General features: G+C 51.7%; 1 protein-coding gene across 2 annotated transcripts in view; it reads left to right on the top strand.

The window, feature by feature from the left end:
- SLIT3 (slit guidance ligand 3) overlaps positions 1-20,814 on the top strand; it is a 591,752-nt gene that overhangs the window by 498,017 nt on the left and 72,921 nt on the right. For both annotated transcript variants that reach the window (XM_032403687.1, XM_032403688.1), the window contains exons 13-16: positions 6,050-6,193; positions 7,413-7,576; positions 17,501-17,651; positions 18,607-18,681. In XM_032403687.1, coding sequence (XP_032259578.1) covers positions 6,050-6,193; positions 7,413-7,576; positions 17,501-17,651; positions 18,607-18,681 — 534 coding nt within the window. The remainder of the gene's footprint in view (positions 1-6,049; positions 6,194-7,412; positions 7,577-17,500; positions 17,652-18,606; positions 18,682-20,814) is intronic.

The raw sequence follows: 20,814 nt of genomic DNA, 5'->3' as shown, positions 1-20,814 counted from the left end.
GGGGGGGGGGGGCTCCTCCTGCTTCTTCGCATGAGCGTTTAGCCTGACATGGCCCAGAGGAAGACTGGGCAGGGTTAGAGTTTCTTGACCTCGTGGCACTAGGCATCACCAGGCTCCTCTCCAGGTCTGGCTGCGGTAGACTGCTGAAGGTCAAAGTAAATCCCCCACATCATATGGTAAGGGTGAGAGCATTATATTTGTTCTAAGGCGAGATAGTAGTCCTTATTACAATTAGTGGATAAAGAAATTCAGGATGATAGAAGGTTAATTCTAGAGAAATTTAAAAAAAAAAAAAAGAGGAACAGATTAATGAGGGAGGTTTGACTCTATACCCTACAGCTTAATCAGGGGTCCAAAATATCTCCCTAAATTTGTGTCCTCACTAATAGTTTATGCCAGTGTGTAATGGTGGTTAATACTTTCAGGGAGAGAACTCTTTGAAGGAGGAACCATAGACAGGGTTATGCCAGGCAGTTGTTGGTACCATCCTTCTCCTCCTGTGTATCTGCATCTGAGTGTTTACGAAACAGAAACTGACTCCCCAGCCTTGCGTTGGGAAAAGGAGGCTCCACAAAGCCCCCCTCCCGCCACCCCTGTGGCAGGAGCCTGGGCCATCTTCCTGTCCCATGGTCTTTCCTGCAAGGGCTTCGCTTATTTGCAAGAAAGGGGTCACTGTACTCTTTCTTGGCACCAGTTTTCTGAGAAAACCTTGTACTGTTGAGTCTGGAACATGCTTGTGGCATTTCCCGAGAAACACCATCGAAATAGGAGGAGTAACGTAACTGCTGTCTTCCAGAGACCCGTGGGCAGGTGTGGAGACTATAAATACCACCCAGAATGTGAGCTCTGGGCCACTGAATCAACACATGAACTGCCAGAGTTGCCAAGGTGATTTTAATGCAATTTATCATTAAACCCGACTCCAGATGTTTGTGTTTTCCAAACCTTGCAGCAAAGGCCTGTGAGCTCCATGGGACTCTTCACTGAAGAGGAGATGTGGGCAAGGACAGTAGCTAAAAATGGGGTCTCAGTGGCCTTCTGCCCCACTGGCCTCTTTAGGAGAACTGGGTGTGGTGGGTCCTCTTCAGCGATCAGGGCGGACCTCATCTCCCTCCCGTGGTTCTTCTCCTTGGGTTACCTGGACCTGGAAGGGACAGAGCTGCCAGCTGCCCCCTGTGTTGAGAGCAGCTGGGACTTCTGTGGTGAGGCCAGGCTGGGTCCCGGAGCAGAAGGACTCGAGTCACGAGGGCCCTCCTGAGCGCAGACTCAGGGTATTTCACACACACACCCCCAACACACACACACACACACACACACAGGCCGCAGCGCTGTGGTTCTCTGTGGCGTGTTTGCTGCCTTGCCTTTTCTGAAGGCAACAGCTCTGGAAAGGATTATCTCCTAGCAGCATCGTCATGTTGGTTAGTCAGTGGGCTGAGTGCTAATACCTCTTGACACGGAACATATGTGGAAGCCAAACGTGCTCCGAGAAGGGAGGTGGCAGAGTGCCTCGTAGGGCTCACGCTCGGAAATAAATTTAGAAGGTGACGTCCATGCGTTCCCACTCCCGAATGCGCCACTCTCCTTAATCTCCTCTGAAGGGAGCATGGCTCTTTTTGTTTTGTTTTATTGTAGAATCATCGCTAAGTTTGTGGGAGTGGCTACAGAGAACACACTGCTACCTCCTCCCATAAGCATCAGGTGACTCCCCAGGTCCCTTAGTGGGCATCAGGGTGGCATGATAGGTGGGAGCAAAATCTTTGGGCTTAGATAGCTTAGATCCACTTCTCAACCTACCATCTGTGCAAGTCTGGTCACTGGTACTTAAGCCTTCTCTGTCCCAGTGGTGTCATCTGTCATACGGAGATGGCACTCATCCTGCAGGGCTGTGGGGAGATTAATGAGTTAGTGTTTGTAAGGAGTTTGGTGGGTACCTGGCCAAACATCATGCTTGTTATACCTGTTAGGTCATGTGGCCCTGCTGTTCATCTGGCCTGACCATCTCAGCCCCTCTCTTCTTTTGCTTGTAAGACCTCTGAGGCATTTGGGAGGTGGGTCTGGGAGCAGGTAGGCCTGGGAGGAGGTGGCCCCAAAAGATGGTTGGATATGCTTTTGGGGAAATATTTATGAGCACAATATGCCCCCAGCCCTTGAGTTCCTGGATTCAGCAGACCAAGCTGGGATGTAGTTAGGATGTCAAAGATTTGAGTTTGAATACTGGGCAGCCTCTTGAATGAGACCAGCTGGAGCATCTCATTTTGCATGAGGGATGCTGTTGTCCCTGCTTCATCACTGTCCCCTGATCTGCCTGGGGTAGAGTGATAATTCAGGGGAGCCATGCATACCAGCTCCCAAATCAGCATGTGGTCAATGATCACTGAAGGTGGAAACCCTGCTTTGTACCTGTGTGAGCCCCTCAGTGAAGAACCTGCCACTTTGTGCCAATGGCAGTTTGGTGAGCATCCCAAAGAGCATCCCATCTCTCACAGCTTGGTGCCATGTCCTTCCTTAGAGTTGGCAGGATTCCTGATACCTCTACACAACCAAGAGGCAAGCAATCTTCCAGACCCAATCAGACCTCTGTCCACCAGGTGCATTTCAAAGCTAGCAGAAATAGCCACTCCCAGAGACGAGGAACGCCCTCCATTGGGCACGGAAAAGAGAGTATGGATTTTATGTGTTGGAAAGAGTTGAGGTCTGAAGTCAGGCTGGCCCTTCACTTATCACTGGATGACCTTGGTCAAATCCGTCACCACTCTGACCCTCGGTCTCCTCACCCGCAAAATAAGGACAATCTTAGCGCCGCTCTGCGGGTGAAATAAAATGCTGCATGGAAAGTGGTTCAGAAAATGCTGGGCCCGGGGCCGCCCAGAGCTGTGGTCTCTGGAGATGACGCTGCATTATTAGTATCACTTCACACAGCAGCCACACGACTGCTCCTCAGAGGGGGAGGATGACATGGGGCAGGGCAGATGGGGCAACCTTGAAGGAGAAAGAGGGAGAATCAATCCCTCCAGTGAAATACCGAGGAGGCCTGTCTTCAGGACTTCTTAGGGAAGTGCTGAACCCCATTCTAAATAGCTGCTTCCTCTCTGTTTGCTCTATCACAGCGTGTTTTTTTAATTCCCCTCCAACTCTTGTCCATGTATCAGGAGCTCGGAGGTCCTTCCGTGAAAGGCAGATGGAGATGAGTAGCTGCCAACCTTCCTCACAAAGGAGAGAGGACAGAAGGACAGGCTGTTAGATCTTGCTGGTGCTAGGGATCAGCGAGGCTGTCCTCAGCATCCGAATCTGGATAAGCAGCTTAATTTTATCTCTCCCTGCACCTACGTGTCTCGCCTTAGGGGGCCAAGCATCCTGGGAGAGAATGAGTGACCAGGAGACTATGCCCTTCTGCATTTCTGTCGCTCCCTGCCTCACACGCTCCATGCCTCATGCTGTCTCTGCCTAGTAATTCTTTGCCCAGTGTCCAGCATTCTCCAGAGCGGCAGCTGGCCTTGTTAATCTGCACCAGGGTCTCAAAAATGAGTACCCACTCAGGAGAGATGGGCAAATAAATAGTGAGGACTGTGGCAAAAGGGAGCATAGGTCCTATCTAAAGGGGACACCCACTCTGTAGCCGCCTCCAGTCGATGCAGCATTGCTAGAACTTCTGAATTTTTTTTTTCAAGAGGAAATAGAAATCCGGTGTGTGTATGTGTGTGTGCGTGTATGAGCGAGAGAGAGATTTCCTGATTTATAACACTGGGAGGGTAAATAAACAGATTTGCATGTGGGATGTTGCAATATCTTGTAGGGAGGATTCTATTCTCAGGCCATCAGACCTCTAACTTGGTCTCTTTCCTGAATTGTTCAATGTTCTCTAGCAAAGTGCTGCCCTCAGAAGGCCCTGAATATCAGGGTTTGGAACAAATCATTCACCATGTACTTTATTTTTCTTTGTAAACAAGCAAACCAAACACGCATATGTGACGGGTCCATTCCCGCCCCGTGGGTGCTTGGCCCTGCTGGGTCCCTCCAGCTTTTCTCCACAGTGTCCTCCTTGGAGAGTGATCTTGACTAAAATGTAGTAGACAAAGCCCAGGAAACTCTTTGGGGAATGCCACAGAGGGGATAGACAGATGGGCGGGGTGTATAAGGCATTCATAAAGAAGAAAGTGCACCCTCCAGAGACCTCAGTTCTTGTGACTGCCTCCAGCATGCTCCCTGGAAACACGTGTGACCTTGACTAAGCCACCACACTCTCAGCCTCTGTTTTCTTACCTAAACATGGGAAGCTGGCCCTGCCCATCTGCCCAGGTTACCGTGGGAACGATGGGAATGCCAGGAAAGCACTTTGGAAAACAAGCCAAGTATTCTAGCAATGGGAGCTTTCCTCCAGGAGGACATCTGTGTGAACCCTTGGGACCCTGCCCATTATTAGCCAGATTAAACAGGCACTTCTTCCACTTGTCACCGCCACAGCTGCCTGCCTACACACAGGCTGCAGCACGGAGAGGTGGCACAGATGACGGAGCCCCCGGGGGCAGCCTCACCAACCCGAGTCCCCCCGGACCCCGGCATCAGAGCCTCCAGAGGCAAGCCAGCCCATGACGAGTCTCCTGGGCCATCCCCCCACGGGAGAAGCTCTGAGCCAGCCTTGTGAAAATAGAAATTTTAAAAAGTTAACATTTTTACTGGTTAGTTTAGTTCTCCCCATCCCCCCTTTAATTAAAAAGGGGAACTGATTTTACACTAGTTAAGAGGGCACAACCTGTCGGTCTAGCATCATAAAGGAAATTCTTAGGACTCAGATTTGCTTGACTTGCCAGCCCCATTCTGGAGAACTCTCCTATAACCCTCACGGCATCCCCTGTGCTGGACCAGAGTTTTCCTGGAAAGGCAACTTCCTTTGGTGCTGGGGTTTTTTGGTTTTTGGTTGGTTTTTTTGTTTGTTTGTTTTGGGTTTTTTTTGTTTTTTGTTTTTTTGGTGGAGGGAGGGGTCTGAGGATCTAAAACCAGGGCAGATGGGTGCCACCTCACAGGAATGTGGTCCTCTGGAGTTGTGTATGGGGCTGGGTATATTTCTTAGCAAATGCTCATGCTGAGCACTAAGAAGAAAGGGAATAAAAGAGATGTCATTTGTGCCACCAGAGCTTATAGTCATCATAGGTGGGAGGCAAATGGTAAACAGCAATGAACATTCTGGAATCACAAATTGAGAGAAGTGCTACAAAGACAAGAAACTGGGGCTATGGGAGACACTAGTGGGGGGTCTGGGGGCCTTGGTGTAGATGAGGGGATCGAGGCAGGCCTCTCTGAAGAGGTGACATTTGCACTAAGATGCAGAGGAGGGGAAGGAACCACCTGGTGAAAGGGGGTAAAGAACGTGCTCAAAGGACCTGGTCCAAAACACTTACGGGAGTGTCTGAGGAATGGAAGTGTCATGAGTGGGGATACATGGGTGAGAGGGAAAGGGGGAGAGGTCAGGTCACATGAGGTTCCATCCATGCACGTGTACGCGTGCGTGTGTGTGCGCGCATGCGTGCACGTCAAAGAGAGAATGCGCCTGTGGGTGCACACGTGCTTACCCATGGGTGAATTTTCTGGGAGATCGCATGACCTGTAACCTAATGGGACCCGTGGTTCAAAAGAACTCTAAGGAGTTTTCGGAGTCAAAATTGCCTTTAGTCAGTCAACACAAGCGTTAGCACAATTGTGCCCAATGATGTTTTTGCAATTCCTGGAAGCTCTGCATTCTGAAGCAGAAAGTAAAGCACAGCGGTGCATTTCCAGCCTTCCCCGGAGGGCACGGGCACAGGGAGGGCTCCAGGTGATCTCGGCGTGTGGCACAGGGTCCATGCTACCTGGCGTACAAGTGCCCAGATGTGTGTGGAGGTTCGGGGGCCACAGGGATGCAAGAGCCACACACACACACACACTCCCTCAAGCAGCAGGAGCTGTGGCTGCAAGGAGAGCGCGGGGCTCTGCAGCCTGTCCCCTGCAGGCGGAGCCCTTGCACCGCAGGGAACTAGCAGGATTAGTGAGTCACTGGCCTCTCTCCTGCTTGCAGCCTCCTCAACGCCAACAAGATCAACTGCCTGCGAGTGAACACGTTTCAGGACCTGCAGAACCTCAACCTGCTCTCCCTGTATGACAACAAGCTGCAGACCATCAGCAAGGGACTCTTTGCCCCTCTGCAGGCCATCCAGACCCTGTGAGTACGCCCCCTCAAGTGGCAGCACGTGCCCAGACAGCGAGTGACCCCAAACACCCAGACACAGAGAACACCCCAAAGGAAGGCAAAGTGAGCATGTCCAGGAGGAGGTCTAGAGCCTGCAGTGAGGACGGACTAATAACTGTGGTTCTAGCTCACCTCTATTGAACACTCCCACGCTGCTCCACACCTCGCTGAGGACTTTCCCTGTATTCAGACCTTTAGGCCTCACAGCAATCCTATGAGGTAGGTGCTGTTATGAGCCCTCATTTCTCTGTGAGGAAACCAGGGCACAGAGAGGTTAAGTAACTTACTCAAGGTTGCACAGCTAGTAAGATGCCGTATTTGAACAGGCGGAGTTGCAGCTCACCTGCTCTGTTAACCACTGTTGCCAGTGTAGTCTGAGCCGTCTCCTTCTCTGCTGATAACCCAGTCCTGCCCACCCACACCCCCCACCAGCCTGCAAAACCCGAAACCTCTGATACAGGCACTCGGAATTTTTCACCTCCCATCTTCAGGGAGCACTTCCTCATTCCCGAGCACTGCAGATGTTCATAAGTAACTCCATTAGATACACGACAACTGAGAACAGATCTCCGCCCAGCCCGGGCCCGACCATGACCCTGGGGCTTCTGGACACTTTCTAAGTCACCTGGCACTTACTGCCCCTGTAGCCAGAGGCGGGTGCCGATAAAGAGTTAAGAAGAGCCGCTGTATGTTGAACAGCGACCGCATGCTGAGCACTCCCGTGTTGGCGCTGTGAAGAGTTTTCCCGTGAGCCAGGGGAAGCCAGACCCGCGGTGCTGGCCTGGCGACGAGGAGGAGAGCAGCAACGCCCACTGCTGTGTGTGGGACACCCGTCATGTGCCAGTCAGCACGCTCACGTGCTGCTCACGTGCCTGGCATTCCTGGGCTTGAAGAAATCAAGTCCGGGCTGTTGTAAGCACAGACCCTGAGCCTGCTGCTTGCTTGGCCCATCAGAACCGGTGTGGGTCAGGGTCAAGATCAGTGGTGGGTCCTGCCTCAAGTCAGGAGAGCAGGGAGACGGCCCCCCCCCATCCCTCGGCCGGCTGCCAGCTGCAGCTGTGACCCTCTCTGACCTCAGCTCCACCCCCCGCCCCTGCACCCTGCCCGAGGAGGAGGGGCCCAGCGCCAGGCAAGGTGGTGGTGCAGCGTGGCACCACGGGTCACTCCTGATCAATTCTCCTCCCTCTCGCAGCCACTTAGCGCAAAACCCATTTGTGTGTGACTGCCACTTGAAGTGGCTGGCCGACTACCTGCAGGACAACCCCATCGAGACGAGCGGGGCCCGTTGCGGCAGCCCACGCCGGCTGGCCAACAAGCGCATCGGCCAGATCAAGAGCAAGAAGTTCCGCTGCTCAGGTAATCAGGTTACGGGGCTGGGCGCCACCTCCCGACTCAGAGCACAGCAGCCCCAGAGAGGCCGGTAATCCAATCTGGAGGACAGCAAGCACTGTAATGGCTCCTCGGGAGCATCTCTGCAAATTAAATTGGGGAAATTCGGTTAGTCCTGCAGAAAACCAATTACCTTATGGATTTAAAATAAAACACACACACACAGTAAAAGCATGGGGAGGGTGCACAATTTCAGGAGAGACAAAACCCAGGTGGCAGCCTATCTCCAGGGCTAGGTGGAAGCTAGGGGAGGGGCAGCCTTTACCCATGTGCCTTTTAGAGGCCATGATTTATTTTCTTTTAGTTCCCAAAGTGTGCTCCCCAAGTGGCAGATAGGGAAATAAATATCTCCCAGGTCAGGCTTCAGGCAGCATATAATGTTGGGGGCCTCCCATCCCCTCTAAGATGGCCTTTGGTACAGCCCTTAGGCCAGAGTTTGTTACAGATTTCAGACATTCTCGCTAGCCGACTCCTCCACCCCAGACTGGTGCATTCTGCTTATGGAGAGAACAGCAAAGAGCTGTGCTCAGTAGGAAAGCAAAGCCTTGCCCTCCAGTTTCTAAGCTCTCTCTGGAAACCTTCCTCCCTATTGCATCCGGGAAAGAGACCTGGGGTGAATGGCAGCAGGGGAGTCCTCGGTTCATCTTGGAAAGAGAAGTAGCCATCCTTGACCTAATAGCTAGATGAACAGGCAGTTAAAAATGGCGATCATCTGTGTCAGTTGCTGCTGGAAAAATTCACCACACTGCGTTGTGCTCGCAATGGTGAGAGATGAATAGTATGACGTGCTGAGATGGGTTGGCACCAACCCTCACAATCTGTGTGTCAGCGAGAACCCTTCTTCTCCCTTGCCCAAGAGCATCTTATGTAAGCGAGTTCTCCCGGGGAGAATGATAGCGTGGGCCCTGGTCGCCAGGAGAAGACCAGCAGACAGACTTCTGCCTCTTTCATGTTGTTCTTGGCCTCTAAGTCAGATCCTTTAGTCCATGTCTCCAGAGGAGTAAACTTCAGCTATTTGCTTTTTCCGTAGAAACCAATACCTCAAGAGAGCTTGGAGACACCACAGGGACTCTGTGGCAAAATGAGGCATTGGTCCCAACTTATCTTCTGCAGAATAACAATGTCAATTACAAGAGCAGTTTCTGGCCGGTGATGAACTCTGTGCTGAGTGCCTCTAGTTTGATTTGGTTCTTCCACTAGTCCTCTGAGCTCAGCAGGAGGGGTCCCCATTCTGCAGCTGAGGGAGCCAGGGGCCTAGAGGTAAAAGGGCACCCCCATGGCCACAGCAAGCAGATGGTAGAGGCAAGACCAGACCCCAGGTCTGGTTCACTCCTCAACTCTGCACAGCATGTAGGAGAGAAGGAACATTTGGGAAGGCAGTCCAACTGCTTGGGTGACTCTCTTTTGCACGCAGTCTCATGGCCTGCCCCCCACTCCCTGCAACTCTTTCCTTAAGTTCCTTCTTGGGACTGGCAGCATCTCAGGGAGGAAAACCTTCTCCCAGCCCGGAGGTGTCACCTGAAGCACAACCATCCTTCCCCAGGGCCTTTCTCATAACACGCACCTCTTATTCCCTCTGCCCCCTTTGTTCCTCTCCAAGTCTGTCCAGGGCTGAGTTCATTAGCTCTGTCAAGCAGTTGTGCCCCAGAAGAGGGGCAGTAAGACACAGAGGAGGACGGGGTGCCACCTACTGACCCCAACCCCTTGGTCTTCCATTGTGATCTCAAAGCTCCAGATTGATGCCAAGACCCTGGGGGCAGAGCAAGAGTGGAATCAGCCCAGGGTCCGAGGACCAGCATCTCCCAGGGACCGAATCTGGCCAAGTGCCTAGGAATGACTATAGGCTGGGACTAGGGGTGGCAGGGTGGGGGTGCAGGCAGAACTAAGTAGAGAGAAAAAATAGTAAGCTGACCTAGGACACAGTAACCTATCATTCTCTTGCTCTGCCCCTACCTCCCCACCTTTGCATGGGAGGGATCCTGGCTGCTTTTCCTATGGAGGGTAGGAGTGGTTGGAAATTGTAAAAAGAAACAGAAGTTCAGGGTTCTTGGACTGACCCTGTCTAAAAGATTTTTTTTAATCAATACTAAGCAGATTATTCCTGTAAAGGTAGAGGACGTCAGAGCTGAAGCCTGACATCGAGCATTCTATGTGCTATTACTTCATGTAGCTGCAGAGAAGAGAGGTAGAGAGAGCTACTGGTGAGCATCAAAGGCCTTGGCTTTGACAGACACTGGGGCCCAGACCTGCCTTGGCTTTAGGGGATACAGAAGCCATAGGTCTAAAGCTCTGTGTTTCCAGGAAGCTCCAGAAGAAGGAGGGGCAGGTGACACATACTGGAGTTGACAGATAATAACTCCTCGTTTTACTTTCCCCTAAAAGCACCCCCATTGCAAAGACAGCTGATGTAATTAGAAGCCAATTTGAGGGCTGCTCCTGCAACGCATAAAGCCCCTCCATAGGCAGGGCGTCTGGCTGCCAGCTGCCCTGTGTCTACCTCTATCAGCTGCATCCGCCGCCCTGGGCAGCGGTGTCAGGTTAGAGGTGAATGCTGCCAGCCAGCGTCATCTGACCATCGGATTAAGTCCCCCTGAAAAGGCACCGTCTGGCTGCCTGGGACTCCAAGCCCATCCCCAAGGGAGCACTTGGCAGTTGGAAGATGCTGCCTGTCTTCCATCACCGCCCCCCCCACCCCGCCTTGGCGTGTAGAGATCTGTCAGCAAGAAGAAATTCACGGGGCAAAGTACAGAAGGTGGTGACACAGTATGCACAAGGATGGCAAACCACAAGACACTGCTCAGGGCATCAGAGGCTTCGAGACCTCAGAGATCACCCAGTCCCTGCTAGGGATGATGAAATCAAGGCCCACCCAGCAGAAAAGTATTGTCTGAGGTTAGAGAGTAGCATTTTCAAGACGAGATCTGAAACCCCGGACTTCCGATGTACTGTGAAGATTTTCTCCCATGTCCCTCCATTTCTTTTTGTTGAGGGAAATCAAAGAGAAGGTTTCAAGGCTTGGGGGCAGGGGCATGAAAGGGATGGGTTTTTTCCCTGCTCTGATCAAACTGGAATGTGAAATCCCCAAACCAGAGTGTTATAGAGCCCTGAGTGTCTAGGGGTCGAAGCAGGGTTGAGACCAGATTGCAGTGACTACCTCTAGCCGGTCGGATGGGAGGGCTTTGAAAGAGGTCAGATCTGGGGCTGTGATGTGACCTTGACTAACTGGTCGACCATTGCAGACAACCTTTGTATGCACTGGCGAGATGCTGTGACCATCTTGTCCCAAAAACACACTGTAGAGGAACAGCGACTCCGTCCCTCCTATCAGAGGGCAAGAGTAGGGAGGTTCCCAGTCACCTGGCCCTGACTCTGACCTCGTCAAGATGTACACATCTCCTCCTAGTGGCTTGGGAGGAAGTTCGTAAAAACTGCCCCTGATCTATTGCAGATAGGGATCTAGGGACTAGGCGCCCTCACTTAGGCCCACAATACCCAGAAAGAGTTCGTTGTTGGTCCCTCTACCCACTGCCATGATTCACAACCATGGAGGAAATCTGGAAATCAGGAAGGACCCTAGAATCTGGTGTCTTCCCCCTTTCCTTCCTTCTCTTAGTCTGAAAGAGGCCACTTATCATGATGGGAACTGGTCGCCTCCTCTGTGAAAGTCGGTGTTCGCAGACAGTTGTGATTGTAGGTTTCCCAGTCCCAAACGCAGGGCCCTATTGGCTTTCCCATCTTTCTCCCTGGCTAAGGTCACATATTTTCTTTTGATGCCATACTCCCCCTCCATGATACTTCGAGTCATCTTGGATGTATGTCTGTCAGCCAGAGGGTTTCTGGGCGCCTGGAAGGGTACTGGGAAGACTCCTGAGGTGTGGAATATCGAAAGGCTCTTTTCCTAAAGAAGAGCATTGCAGCTTTGTTAGCCCACCGGAAGTTGTGGCTTGTCTCTTCATTTAAGAGTCTGGGAGATCAGACTGCTGCGGATCCACTCTGCTATGGGGACGGACAGGTTGCAGAGCATGCGGAAGATGCTTCTGCTAAGATTGATGTCTTGGCAGATCGATGGTATGATTGAGTGGGATTTAGAGGTTCAGTGCAGGCCTGTGAGATGACCAGAGATATTTGCGGTCATAATTCCCTTGGGAGGGCTCCGTTGCGCCCTGATACTTCTGCGTAGGGGTATCTAACAGTCTCCCACCCGTTCTTCTCCCCTTCCCATGTGTCTCCCCTGGGAATGGGCTACAAGGGCGGTGGGGCTCCTGTCTTCGGAAGTGTTCCTGTGGAACCCTGCTCCTGGTACTAATTACGCTCAGTGGGGGCCTGCTCCGGCTTCCGCTTCTCCACGCTGCTTCCTCTGAGCGCTCCTGTCCTCTCTCTGACGCTGCTTCCTGACCTTGACTCTGACCAGTCGCCGTGGGGCTTTCCTTTGTGCTTGATCTAACCATGTGGTGGAACGATGGAAACGGAACATGGTTCTGTCAAGCACCGCGGAAAGCACCGCGCTCTCCTGCAGCATGGCCCGCCACCAGCACCGCCGCCACCGCTGGACACCTCTTCTCTGCTCTGGAGCACCGCAGCCCAGCACCTGCCAGACCCACCTGTCCCGGTCTAGCCTCACAAAGGGCGGGAGGGGGCGGTTGCGGGGGGGAGTCTTGAAGGATTCCCAGAGCACCTCCACCAGGTAGCAGATATGGGCTGAAATGGGTATGGAGAAGCACACGGGGGACACGCTAAGATCTATATCCACATCTCCTACCCCAGATGGAGTCGTCATCCCCCAAATTTACACTGGATGCCAGACGAGGGGTAAAGTAGCTAGGTCATAGCTCAGAAACCACTGTTTTCCTTCTATTCAGAGAGAACAGGTACACCGATGGCATATGCCCCATGGTTTCATGGCAGGGTCCCAGTGCAAGGTCATTTTTCCCAAGTGGTAGCTAACCCAAAGGTCATACTGCTTGTGATCCACTCCTTACCCGCCATCTTTACTGGAAGCATTGGGGATGGATGTGAGCATGAGAATGGGTGAAAGTGGCGTGAGTCTGAGACTTTGGATTTAACCTGTGGCCCCTTCTGAACCTGACCCCCACTCCTCATGAGTACATTGGCCCTGGTCCTCCCCTTCCCCCCCGTGCAGCCTAAAGTCCAGTCTGTGTCCTTCACCTTCCAAGAACAGTTAACACGGTGGCCTAGGTGCTGGACTCCTCACATGGTGCTCACTCAGTGCCACATAAGGGCTATGCAGAAATCAACTGTCTCTGATAATAAAGAGAGGGATCTTGGCACCTCCCGTTCTGCTTGTTTCTTGGTAAATCCTAGGCCCAGTGTAACTAGAAGATTGTTTTTGGTTCATGCCATGGAATCTGTGTGTCTCGTCCAAGATAAGAGAGAGCCATGGTGGGAACCAAACCCTGGCTTAGGCCTGGGAGCCGACTCTGGCGTCCCATGGTGATGTGTGACTCTCACTGTCTCCTCTCCCTCAGGTCACCCCTCAGAGCCAGGGCGCAGCTGTTGCTGAGTAACAGAGTCGTTTGCCTCTCTGGATGCTTTCACAATATACTGAGTGCTTACTATAGGTCAGGCATCCAACTATTTCCATCATTACCTTCTTTAATTTTTATAACAACCTTATAAGGCCCATTTCACAGATAAGCACATCAAGTCAGAGAGGTTAACTAACTTGCCCAGGGTCAGATGGCTGCTCTCTCTAGCTGTAACACTCAGCCTTCCCAGCTATGGATAAACCCATTGCCTTGAATTATAAAGTGGGAAAGAATGACAGGATTGACTTGAATTGACAGGGAGTGGGAAAAAAATTTTACCACACCCTTTCAAGCTTGCTTCTGTTGATGGAGAAAAACTTGAGTAAGCAAGTAAGCAAGCAGCACAGTTTAAATGGCTCCTCCCTCCAGCATGGACAGACCAAGATCTGTTTGGTACAGAACAAATCCTCGAGCCTGGAGCAATTCCCTATCCTGAACAGGGGGGCCGGGCCTCTGGAGTGGGTCCACGATGGCACCTTCCTGGGCACCTCCCTGGTTCTGCAGCAGCAGGCTTACGACCGGGCAGTGCCCAGCCGCAGGCCATGGGCCTTTCCCTCTGCTTTTAGGCAGATGGCTGCATTCATAATAGACTCTGATAGGGACAGCTTACAAGGACAGCTGTCTGCCCAACTGATCACCAAACTCTTGGTGAAACAGTTGACATTTTCCAGCCACTGGTGTCTAATCCCCCAGCCTTTGCCTATGAGCGGATAACTGTGTGCCTAGCAATGTTCTCTTGATTCCATTCATTACTTACGACCCTTTGCTTGTCCACGTAACTCTCTCTTCAAGCTGATGAACTACCCCCCCGCCCCAGTTCCTCTTTCTGCTCCTTTTCTCCTTCCATTCCACCCATGTTAGGGATATTGGAGGTAGAAGAGGAGAGTTCTGGACACATGCGTTGGCAGGGCCATGGTCATCAGATAACAATGAATCTATGACTTTCATTCAACAAACGGGTTGCCTAAAGAATGACACAAATCCGGACGGCTAATGACAGGAGCCATCCTGGGCCCAGCACTGGCCTCTGCAGCCAAGGCCATCCAAAAAATGGGAGCTGTGGCTCCCTACCTGCTCCAATCCCATGACCATCCAAATGTCTCTCCTGGGAAGTGGCCATAGGGCAGGGATTCGTAATAAAATCGCATTGCTGTGGATTTCTACCCCCCAGTCTATTAAAGCTTCTCTGTGATCATGTACCAAGTGTCGTTGTTCTGAGCTGCCCGCAAAAAGGGAGGAGGGCTACAGGGGCAGGAGCAGGCAAGATGCCAGATGACATCAGCTCTCCCATGACCCGCTTCAGCCGTCGTTTTGTTTTATGGCCCTTCTTCAAGTCCTCCAAGATCTCTGCTGTCTGAACTCACCCCAAAGAGATGAAGCAGCGGCCTATTCAGTTACTCCCCTCCTACTAAGTATTTCTGGCAGTGACAAATATGCATTGAGATTGAAATGGACTTTTAAAGCTCTGGAAAAGTTAAAAATACTTTTGGGTAGTTATGAGCATTAGGCATAACAAATGGCTCCGAGAAACCCTGGGTAGTTTCGGTAATGAAATATGAAGTGCTGGGGGTGGCATTTCAGGCTGGCTCTGACTGGGGAAGGAACTCTTTGGATTCTGGGCAAACATCGTTATTAACATTTCTGGCTCCCACTCGTATAAAATATCACACTCCGACCCCCTCGTTGTTACAAACCAGGGCAATAACAAGAACAGCAGGGGGGAATGCTGGAAAGGACATATTAGTCCATCGAATCTAATTGCAAAATCATTTCATTAAAATGGGTCAGCGGTTCCATCGCAGAGGTCCACCAGTTATAATCTAACTATACTACAGAGAGCGATTCCTGCTAACTACAGCCGCTCTCACCTTGATTAAAACGAAAACGCATTTAATTGGTGGCAGTCCCCGGCCACAGCCCAGCCAGTGTACATCTTCAGGCTCATCGTGTTGAAGAGCAAACCGTGCTCCCTCCTGCTTTCAAAGGCATTTGATCAGTGCTCGGGGTTCCTCCACTTTGCAAGGATTCCACTGTAGCCGCCTTCTGAAGGAAAAATATATGCGTGTATACAAAGCATCCCTTCACGCCATCAGCGTGGAGGATCACTGGCAAGGGACAAGAGAGGACTGTCATTTAGCAGGGTTTGCAAAATGAAATTCACCCAGGACTCAGCATGCCGATGTATCTGGAGGGAGATGGCCCAGGTCAGAGTTATTCAGTGGGATGGATGCTGGCAAGCCAAGGGCAAGAGATTTGCATAATGCATTGGATTAGGAAGCAGCCCAAATAACTGCGGGGATAGGTGCACAGATATTGTTCACACAAGCCTGGGGGTGGAAGGTGGGATGAAGGAGGGGGGCAGGGAGGGAGCAGAGAAGGAAAGGAGACAGGTCCAGGCCTCTGATCCCCTGTCTTCAGGAGAAGGTCTCACTTCAGAATCAGAGACTACCAAGTTCATCCGCAATCAAGGATTAGCATAGGTTGATAAGGTCAGGGGTAAGAAACCACGAGCATGGAAGATAGCTGCTTCCTGCCTCCCATAGCCTCCTGCAGGAAAGCGCCGTTCAATCTACCTCCGCCAAGCTGGACTCTATGATCAGTCCTACAAAGACTGGCATAAAGGTTTTGTCAAAATACACATCTGCAGGAAAGCATAGTATTAGTCACATGGGCCCTGGCATCCGCCTGCCTGGGTTCATCCCTCTGTCGTGTACCAGCTGATCCGATGGCCTCAGTCTTCTCATCTATAAAATGGAGTCATGATAATCTCAGAGAGTTGCAAGGATTAAATGGGCTTCCCCCTTCTGAAGTTTGAAGAATAGTGCCCGGCTTGTGGTCCATGCTCCATAAAAGTCAGCTATTATCACTAGCTACACGGATGTTTTGGTGGCCTCTGATATGCCAAACGTTCTACTAGGTTCTGGAAAATAACAGCAGTAGGATCGCAAATATCCATATGGGTCTTTTCCCTTCCCCAGAGCCTCTCCACTGCCTTGCTCTTCCTTGCATTTGCACAACCATCCCCATGAGACGGGGCAAGTCCTAGACCCCCATTTGTCCATGTGGAGGGACTGAGGCTAGTAAGTGCCAGGGCCTGGACAAAGCCACGACTGCTAACGCTTCTATACTGGTACTGCCCCACACTGGCCCTATAGCAGATCAGACCACCAAGGTCTGCCTCAGGCCGTTAAGCAACCCTGGGATGTTCATGTTCTCTGAAACGCTTCCGGAACACTCACGTACAGGACAGCTGATGTGCTAGCAGCACCCTGCTTACACGCTGGACAAACGTGGACCAAGCCTGTGTTTCATACCTAGCACGGTGCTAATGAAACGTTCACCCCTGTCAACTAGCTGGGGAGAACCAGGGCTTCCCCAGTGACCACCGCTGGGATTGCTGTTCTCACAAGGTTTGCCCAGGTGCCAAGGGATCATTTCTAACCAGTAAAGTGGCACCCAGGGCCTCTCCTGAGATGTTACTTGTTGATCCTCTTGCTGTTACTGTGCGACGTCCGGAGAGACTCGATGTCAAAAAAATAAATCTTAGTTCTCATCAGAACTGGCCTTTCACCATAGTTAAATGGAGCTTATTCTCAAAGACAGGGCAAATCACTTGGACCTTCACAAGGGTTGTACTTGTCTTGACAGTTTTTAAATGTTAATTTATTGCTATTATTGGTTTTAAAGAGGATCATCAGGCAACCCTGAGCCAAATTCCCAAGCCTTTAGGGCCTGGGCTCCAATTCCCCAGGTCCCCAGCCCTCATTATTGTCTTCCCAATGCTGAGGCCTGGGGTCAGTGGTCATTGACCACCATATGCTGGGTCTCCTTTATTGTTTCGTTACCTGCTTGAAGAGAACTGAGTTTTGACCCCCTTCCCTGACCTCATCCCCACCCTGACACAGCCCCCATCAAAACGCCATCGAAATCTCTTCATTGGGATTTTCATGAACATTCAGAGGGTCCACAGATTATGGGCATCACGGACTAAGTACTCTCCCCCCCAAATTGTAGCCCAAATTCTGTACACATGCACCTACGAGCATTTCTCTGAGGAGAACACAACTTTGCATCAGCTTCTCGAAAAAGTCCATGACCCACAAAAGCTTAAGAGCCCACAGAACTTGAGCCTGGTTTCCCAGAGGACTCAAATGATGAATGATAAAGACCAAATGGCAAGTGGGAGGCTGGGGTGGGGAGGCCACCAGCAAGGTGGCCACAAATGAAAGCAATGCTGTGTCTGTCCCTGGGACCCCCCCCACATGTCTCCCCATCCCACTACCCACAACCTCGGCCCAGGCTGGGAGCCCCAGTGATCCTGACTGCCCTCTTTGGCCCCACCCAGGCTCAGAGGATTACCGCAGCAGGTTCAGCAGTGAGTGCTTCATGGACCTTGTATGCCCCGAGAAGTGCCACTGCGAGGGTACCATCGTGGACTGCTCCAACCAGAAGCTGGCCCGCATCCCAAGCCACCTCCCCGAATACGTCACTGATCTGTAAGTACTACCTGGGCGGAACTCCCTACACTGCCCCTAGCACCCCATCACCCTGAGCCAGTCGGGGCAGGGTCTCTGGGAGGTAGCCCCCCTCCCGGCTCAGTCACATGGATGCTCCTTGGCCATCCTCCGTGTCCTCAGCAGAGGATAGACACCCAGGCACCCCCCCGCCCACCACCATCGGGAACAGCTTCCTCAAAAATAAAAACCACTAGTTCATTCGACAAATATTTTTGAACACCCACTGTGAGCCAGGCATGGTGCTAGGTCCACCAGCTTCCACAGTGCACAAAGCAGACAGTCCCTCCGGGTCCTTATGGAGCTTACTACATAACAGAAAGATGGTTAGTAAATAGTTGTCAGAGTCGAGAAAACACTGGAATGATGAGCTATATCTGAGCCTCCAGTTATACATGCTAATGAAAGGGTACGCTGGTTTGTCCGGAAATGGGAGAGCTAGAGAGCTACAGCATGGTAGGGGTGAGGGCGCGACATGTGCGGGACGGACGGACGTGTGACCCTGGTCATCTTGACTTTCCTCTTGTTGGGCAAGTTGCTTCTCAGACCTCAGGGTCCGATTCCTAGCTGTAAAATGGAGGGGATGGTACGAACCTCCTAGGGGTTTAAGAAGATGAAGCAAGAGAATGCAAGCACGGAATTCATCTTGACTCATGCGAGGAGGGAGCTCTGCATAAATAATGGTGGTCTTAGTGGCGTTCGTGCTGGTGTTCTCTTTGACTTACACATCCCAGTAGCACACGGCCAGGAACAGCCTTCTTGGCCCTTTTGCCTTCCCTGAGTTTTCCCTGGCTCCACTGACCTTGGCTGGATGTGAGGGCCAGGTGGCAACTCAGTTTAAGCCGTGGGGGAGCTGGGGAGGATTCCATGGAGGGCGGAGGAGGAGGTGCCCCCATCCCCAGCTAACCCACCACCTCACCTCTTGTTTCCCATGTAGGCGACTGAATGACAATGAGCTATCTGTTCTCGAGGCCACTGCTATCTTCAAGAAGTTGCCCAACCTGCGGAAAATGTAAGTCAGCCCTGGGCACTTGGCAGCAGCCTGCAGGCCTGGCCAGGGTCCGTGCTGCAGACTAGAGCAGAAGGCCAGGGTCCTGGGGGCTCCCTCACCCTCTGGCCCAGACCCTCCCAGCCTCCTCCTGCCCCCACTACGGCATGTATCTTTGAAGCAGGACAGTAAGGCACAGCCATGCAGAGACAGACCAAAATGAAACTTCACTGTTTGGGGTTGGGTTGTTTTTTTTTTTAATAAAGATTTTATTTATTTGAGACAGAGACAGCAAGAGCGAGCATGAGCGGTGAGAAGGGGGAGGGGCGGAGGGAGAGGGAGAAGCAGACTCCCCACTGAGCAGGGAGCCCGATTCGGGGCTCGACCCCAGGACCCTGAGATCCTGACCTAAGTCATGAAGGCAGATGCGTAACCGACTAAGCCACCCAGGCGCCTCAAAACTTCACTGCTTTTAAATTGCCAAGTATTGTGCAGAGCGTGCATTTGGCACCATCCCTAATCCTCACTCCAGTGCCCTCTGCTTATCCTGACCCTCCACACCCAGCATCTACCCCAAGGGGTGGCAAGAGGAACTCAGGTAAGGACCAGCAATGGGACACAGGAGTCTAGGGTACATGTCCGTCACTCAGGACTTTTTACGAGGTGATGATTAAAAGTTCTGTTATAAGATGGCCTCTACAGGCTTCTGCGTGGGTGAGGCACATTGGAGCAGAAATGCTAGATGTCTTGCACACTGGGCTTCAGTCTAGGTGTCCCTGGGTGTGACCAGAGCCTGACCTTAGGCAAAGGGCCCACATGCTTACATTGGCTTCTCCAGTGCCACAGCTGCCTGTCCTCATAACCCCCTCCCTGCCTCCGAGGTTGGGCCAAACAAGAATAATGTGACTGAGCTAAGGGAGCGTTTGTCCTGGGCCAGAGGCCACATTCCCTGCCTCATGCACATCAGCTCATGTAGTCCTTGTACACCTGCCTGGTGCTGGCCTCATATTCCCTTTCGTGTGGGTGAGGAAGCTGGCAAGGCTTCTCTAAGACCACACAGCTGATCAATGTCGGAGCTGGTACTCAGACTGGGGTTCATCCATAGTCACACCAGTGTGCAGTTAGGCTTGCTTCCGCTCATCTTCCCTTCCCAGGGCCCTCACAGAGGTACCAGCACAGACAGGGGCTCTCTACCCTCTGATTCCCTTCTCCTCGGCCCCTCTCCCTGCGCCCACCCCAGGCTCCACACCTCCTGGCCCCAGAGTTGGGTTCAAAGGAAATATAGTCAAGCCTTCTTATTCGCAAATCCCATATTTGCTAATTCACTTACTCGCTGAAACTTCTTTGTAATCTCAAAATCAGTACTCACGGTGCTTTCATGCTCATTTGTAGACACGGACAAAACAGCAGAAAATTTGAGTTGTCCTGCATGCCTGTCCTCAGCTGATATCCAACAAGGCTGTGCTCTGATTCTTTGCTTCCGCTCTCAGACTGTAAACAAGTGTCCTTTTCACAGTGTATTTGGTGCCACATCTTTTTGCATGTTTATGCATTTTGTTGGTGGTTTTGCTGTTTAAATGGCCCCGATACATAGTGCTGCTAGGCTGTCTAGGCTTCCAAAGCACAAGAAGGCTACGATGTGCCTCGTGAAGAAAATACGTATGTTACATGGGCTTTGTTCAGACTCGAGTAATGGTCTACAGGCTGTGAGTGCCATGTAAATAAATCAACCACATATATTAAATAAGATGTCTTTAAACAGAAACACACATCAGACAAGGTTATGTACTGATCAGCTGATGACAATGTTGTGACCAGAGGTCCACAGGAACTTAACCCTGTGTTTCCCCTAGGAGCCGTGGTTCAGCATTCCCTAATTCAGTTTCCCCGTGACTTTGTAGACTATAACTACCGTGAATAATGAGAACTGACTGTAAACCTTTTTTTTTTTCTCATGTTCTCCACTCTTCCACCCATCAGTCCCCTGCAGACAAGAAGGAGAAAGACCTTCCCCTGCCCTGGGCTGCACCTCCCTCCCTCCCTGCCCAAAGCCACCACCTTGCCCACATCCTCAGTGACTGCTCTGTAACTGGGAGCAGGAGAGAGCACTCTGAAGGCACAGAGGAGAGAGGGACACATGTGGGTCCTGGTGAGGAT

The sequence above is a fragment of the Phoca vitulina genome, unplaced genomic scaffold (assembly GCF_004348235.1).
Source record: "Phoca vitulina isolate PV1807 unplaced genomic scaffold, GSC_HSeal_1.0 scaffold6, whole genome shotgun sequence".
Lineage (NCBI taxonomy): Eukaryota > Metazoa > Chordata > Mammalia > Carnivora > Phocidae > Phoca > Phoca vitulina.
The sequence above is the reverse complement of the archived record's forward strand: the minus strand, read 5'-3'. Positions and strand labels throughout refer to the sequence as shown.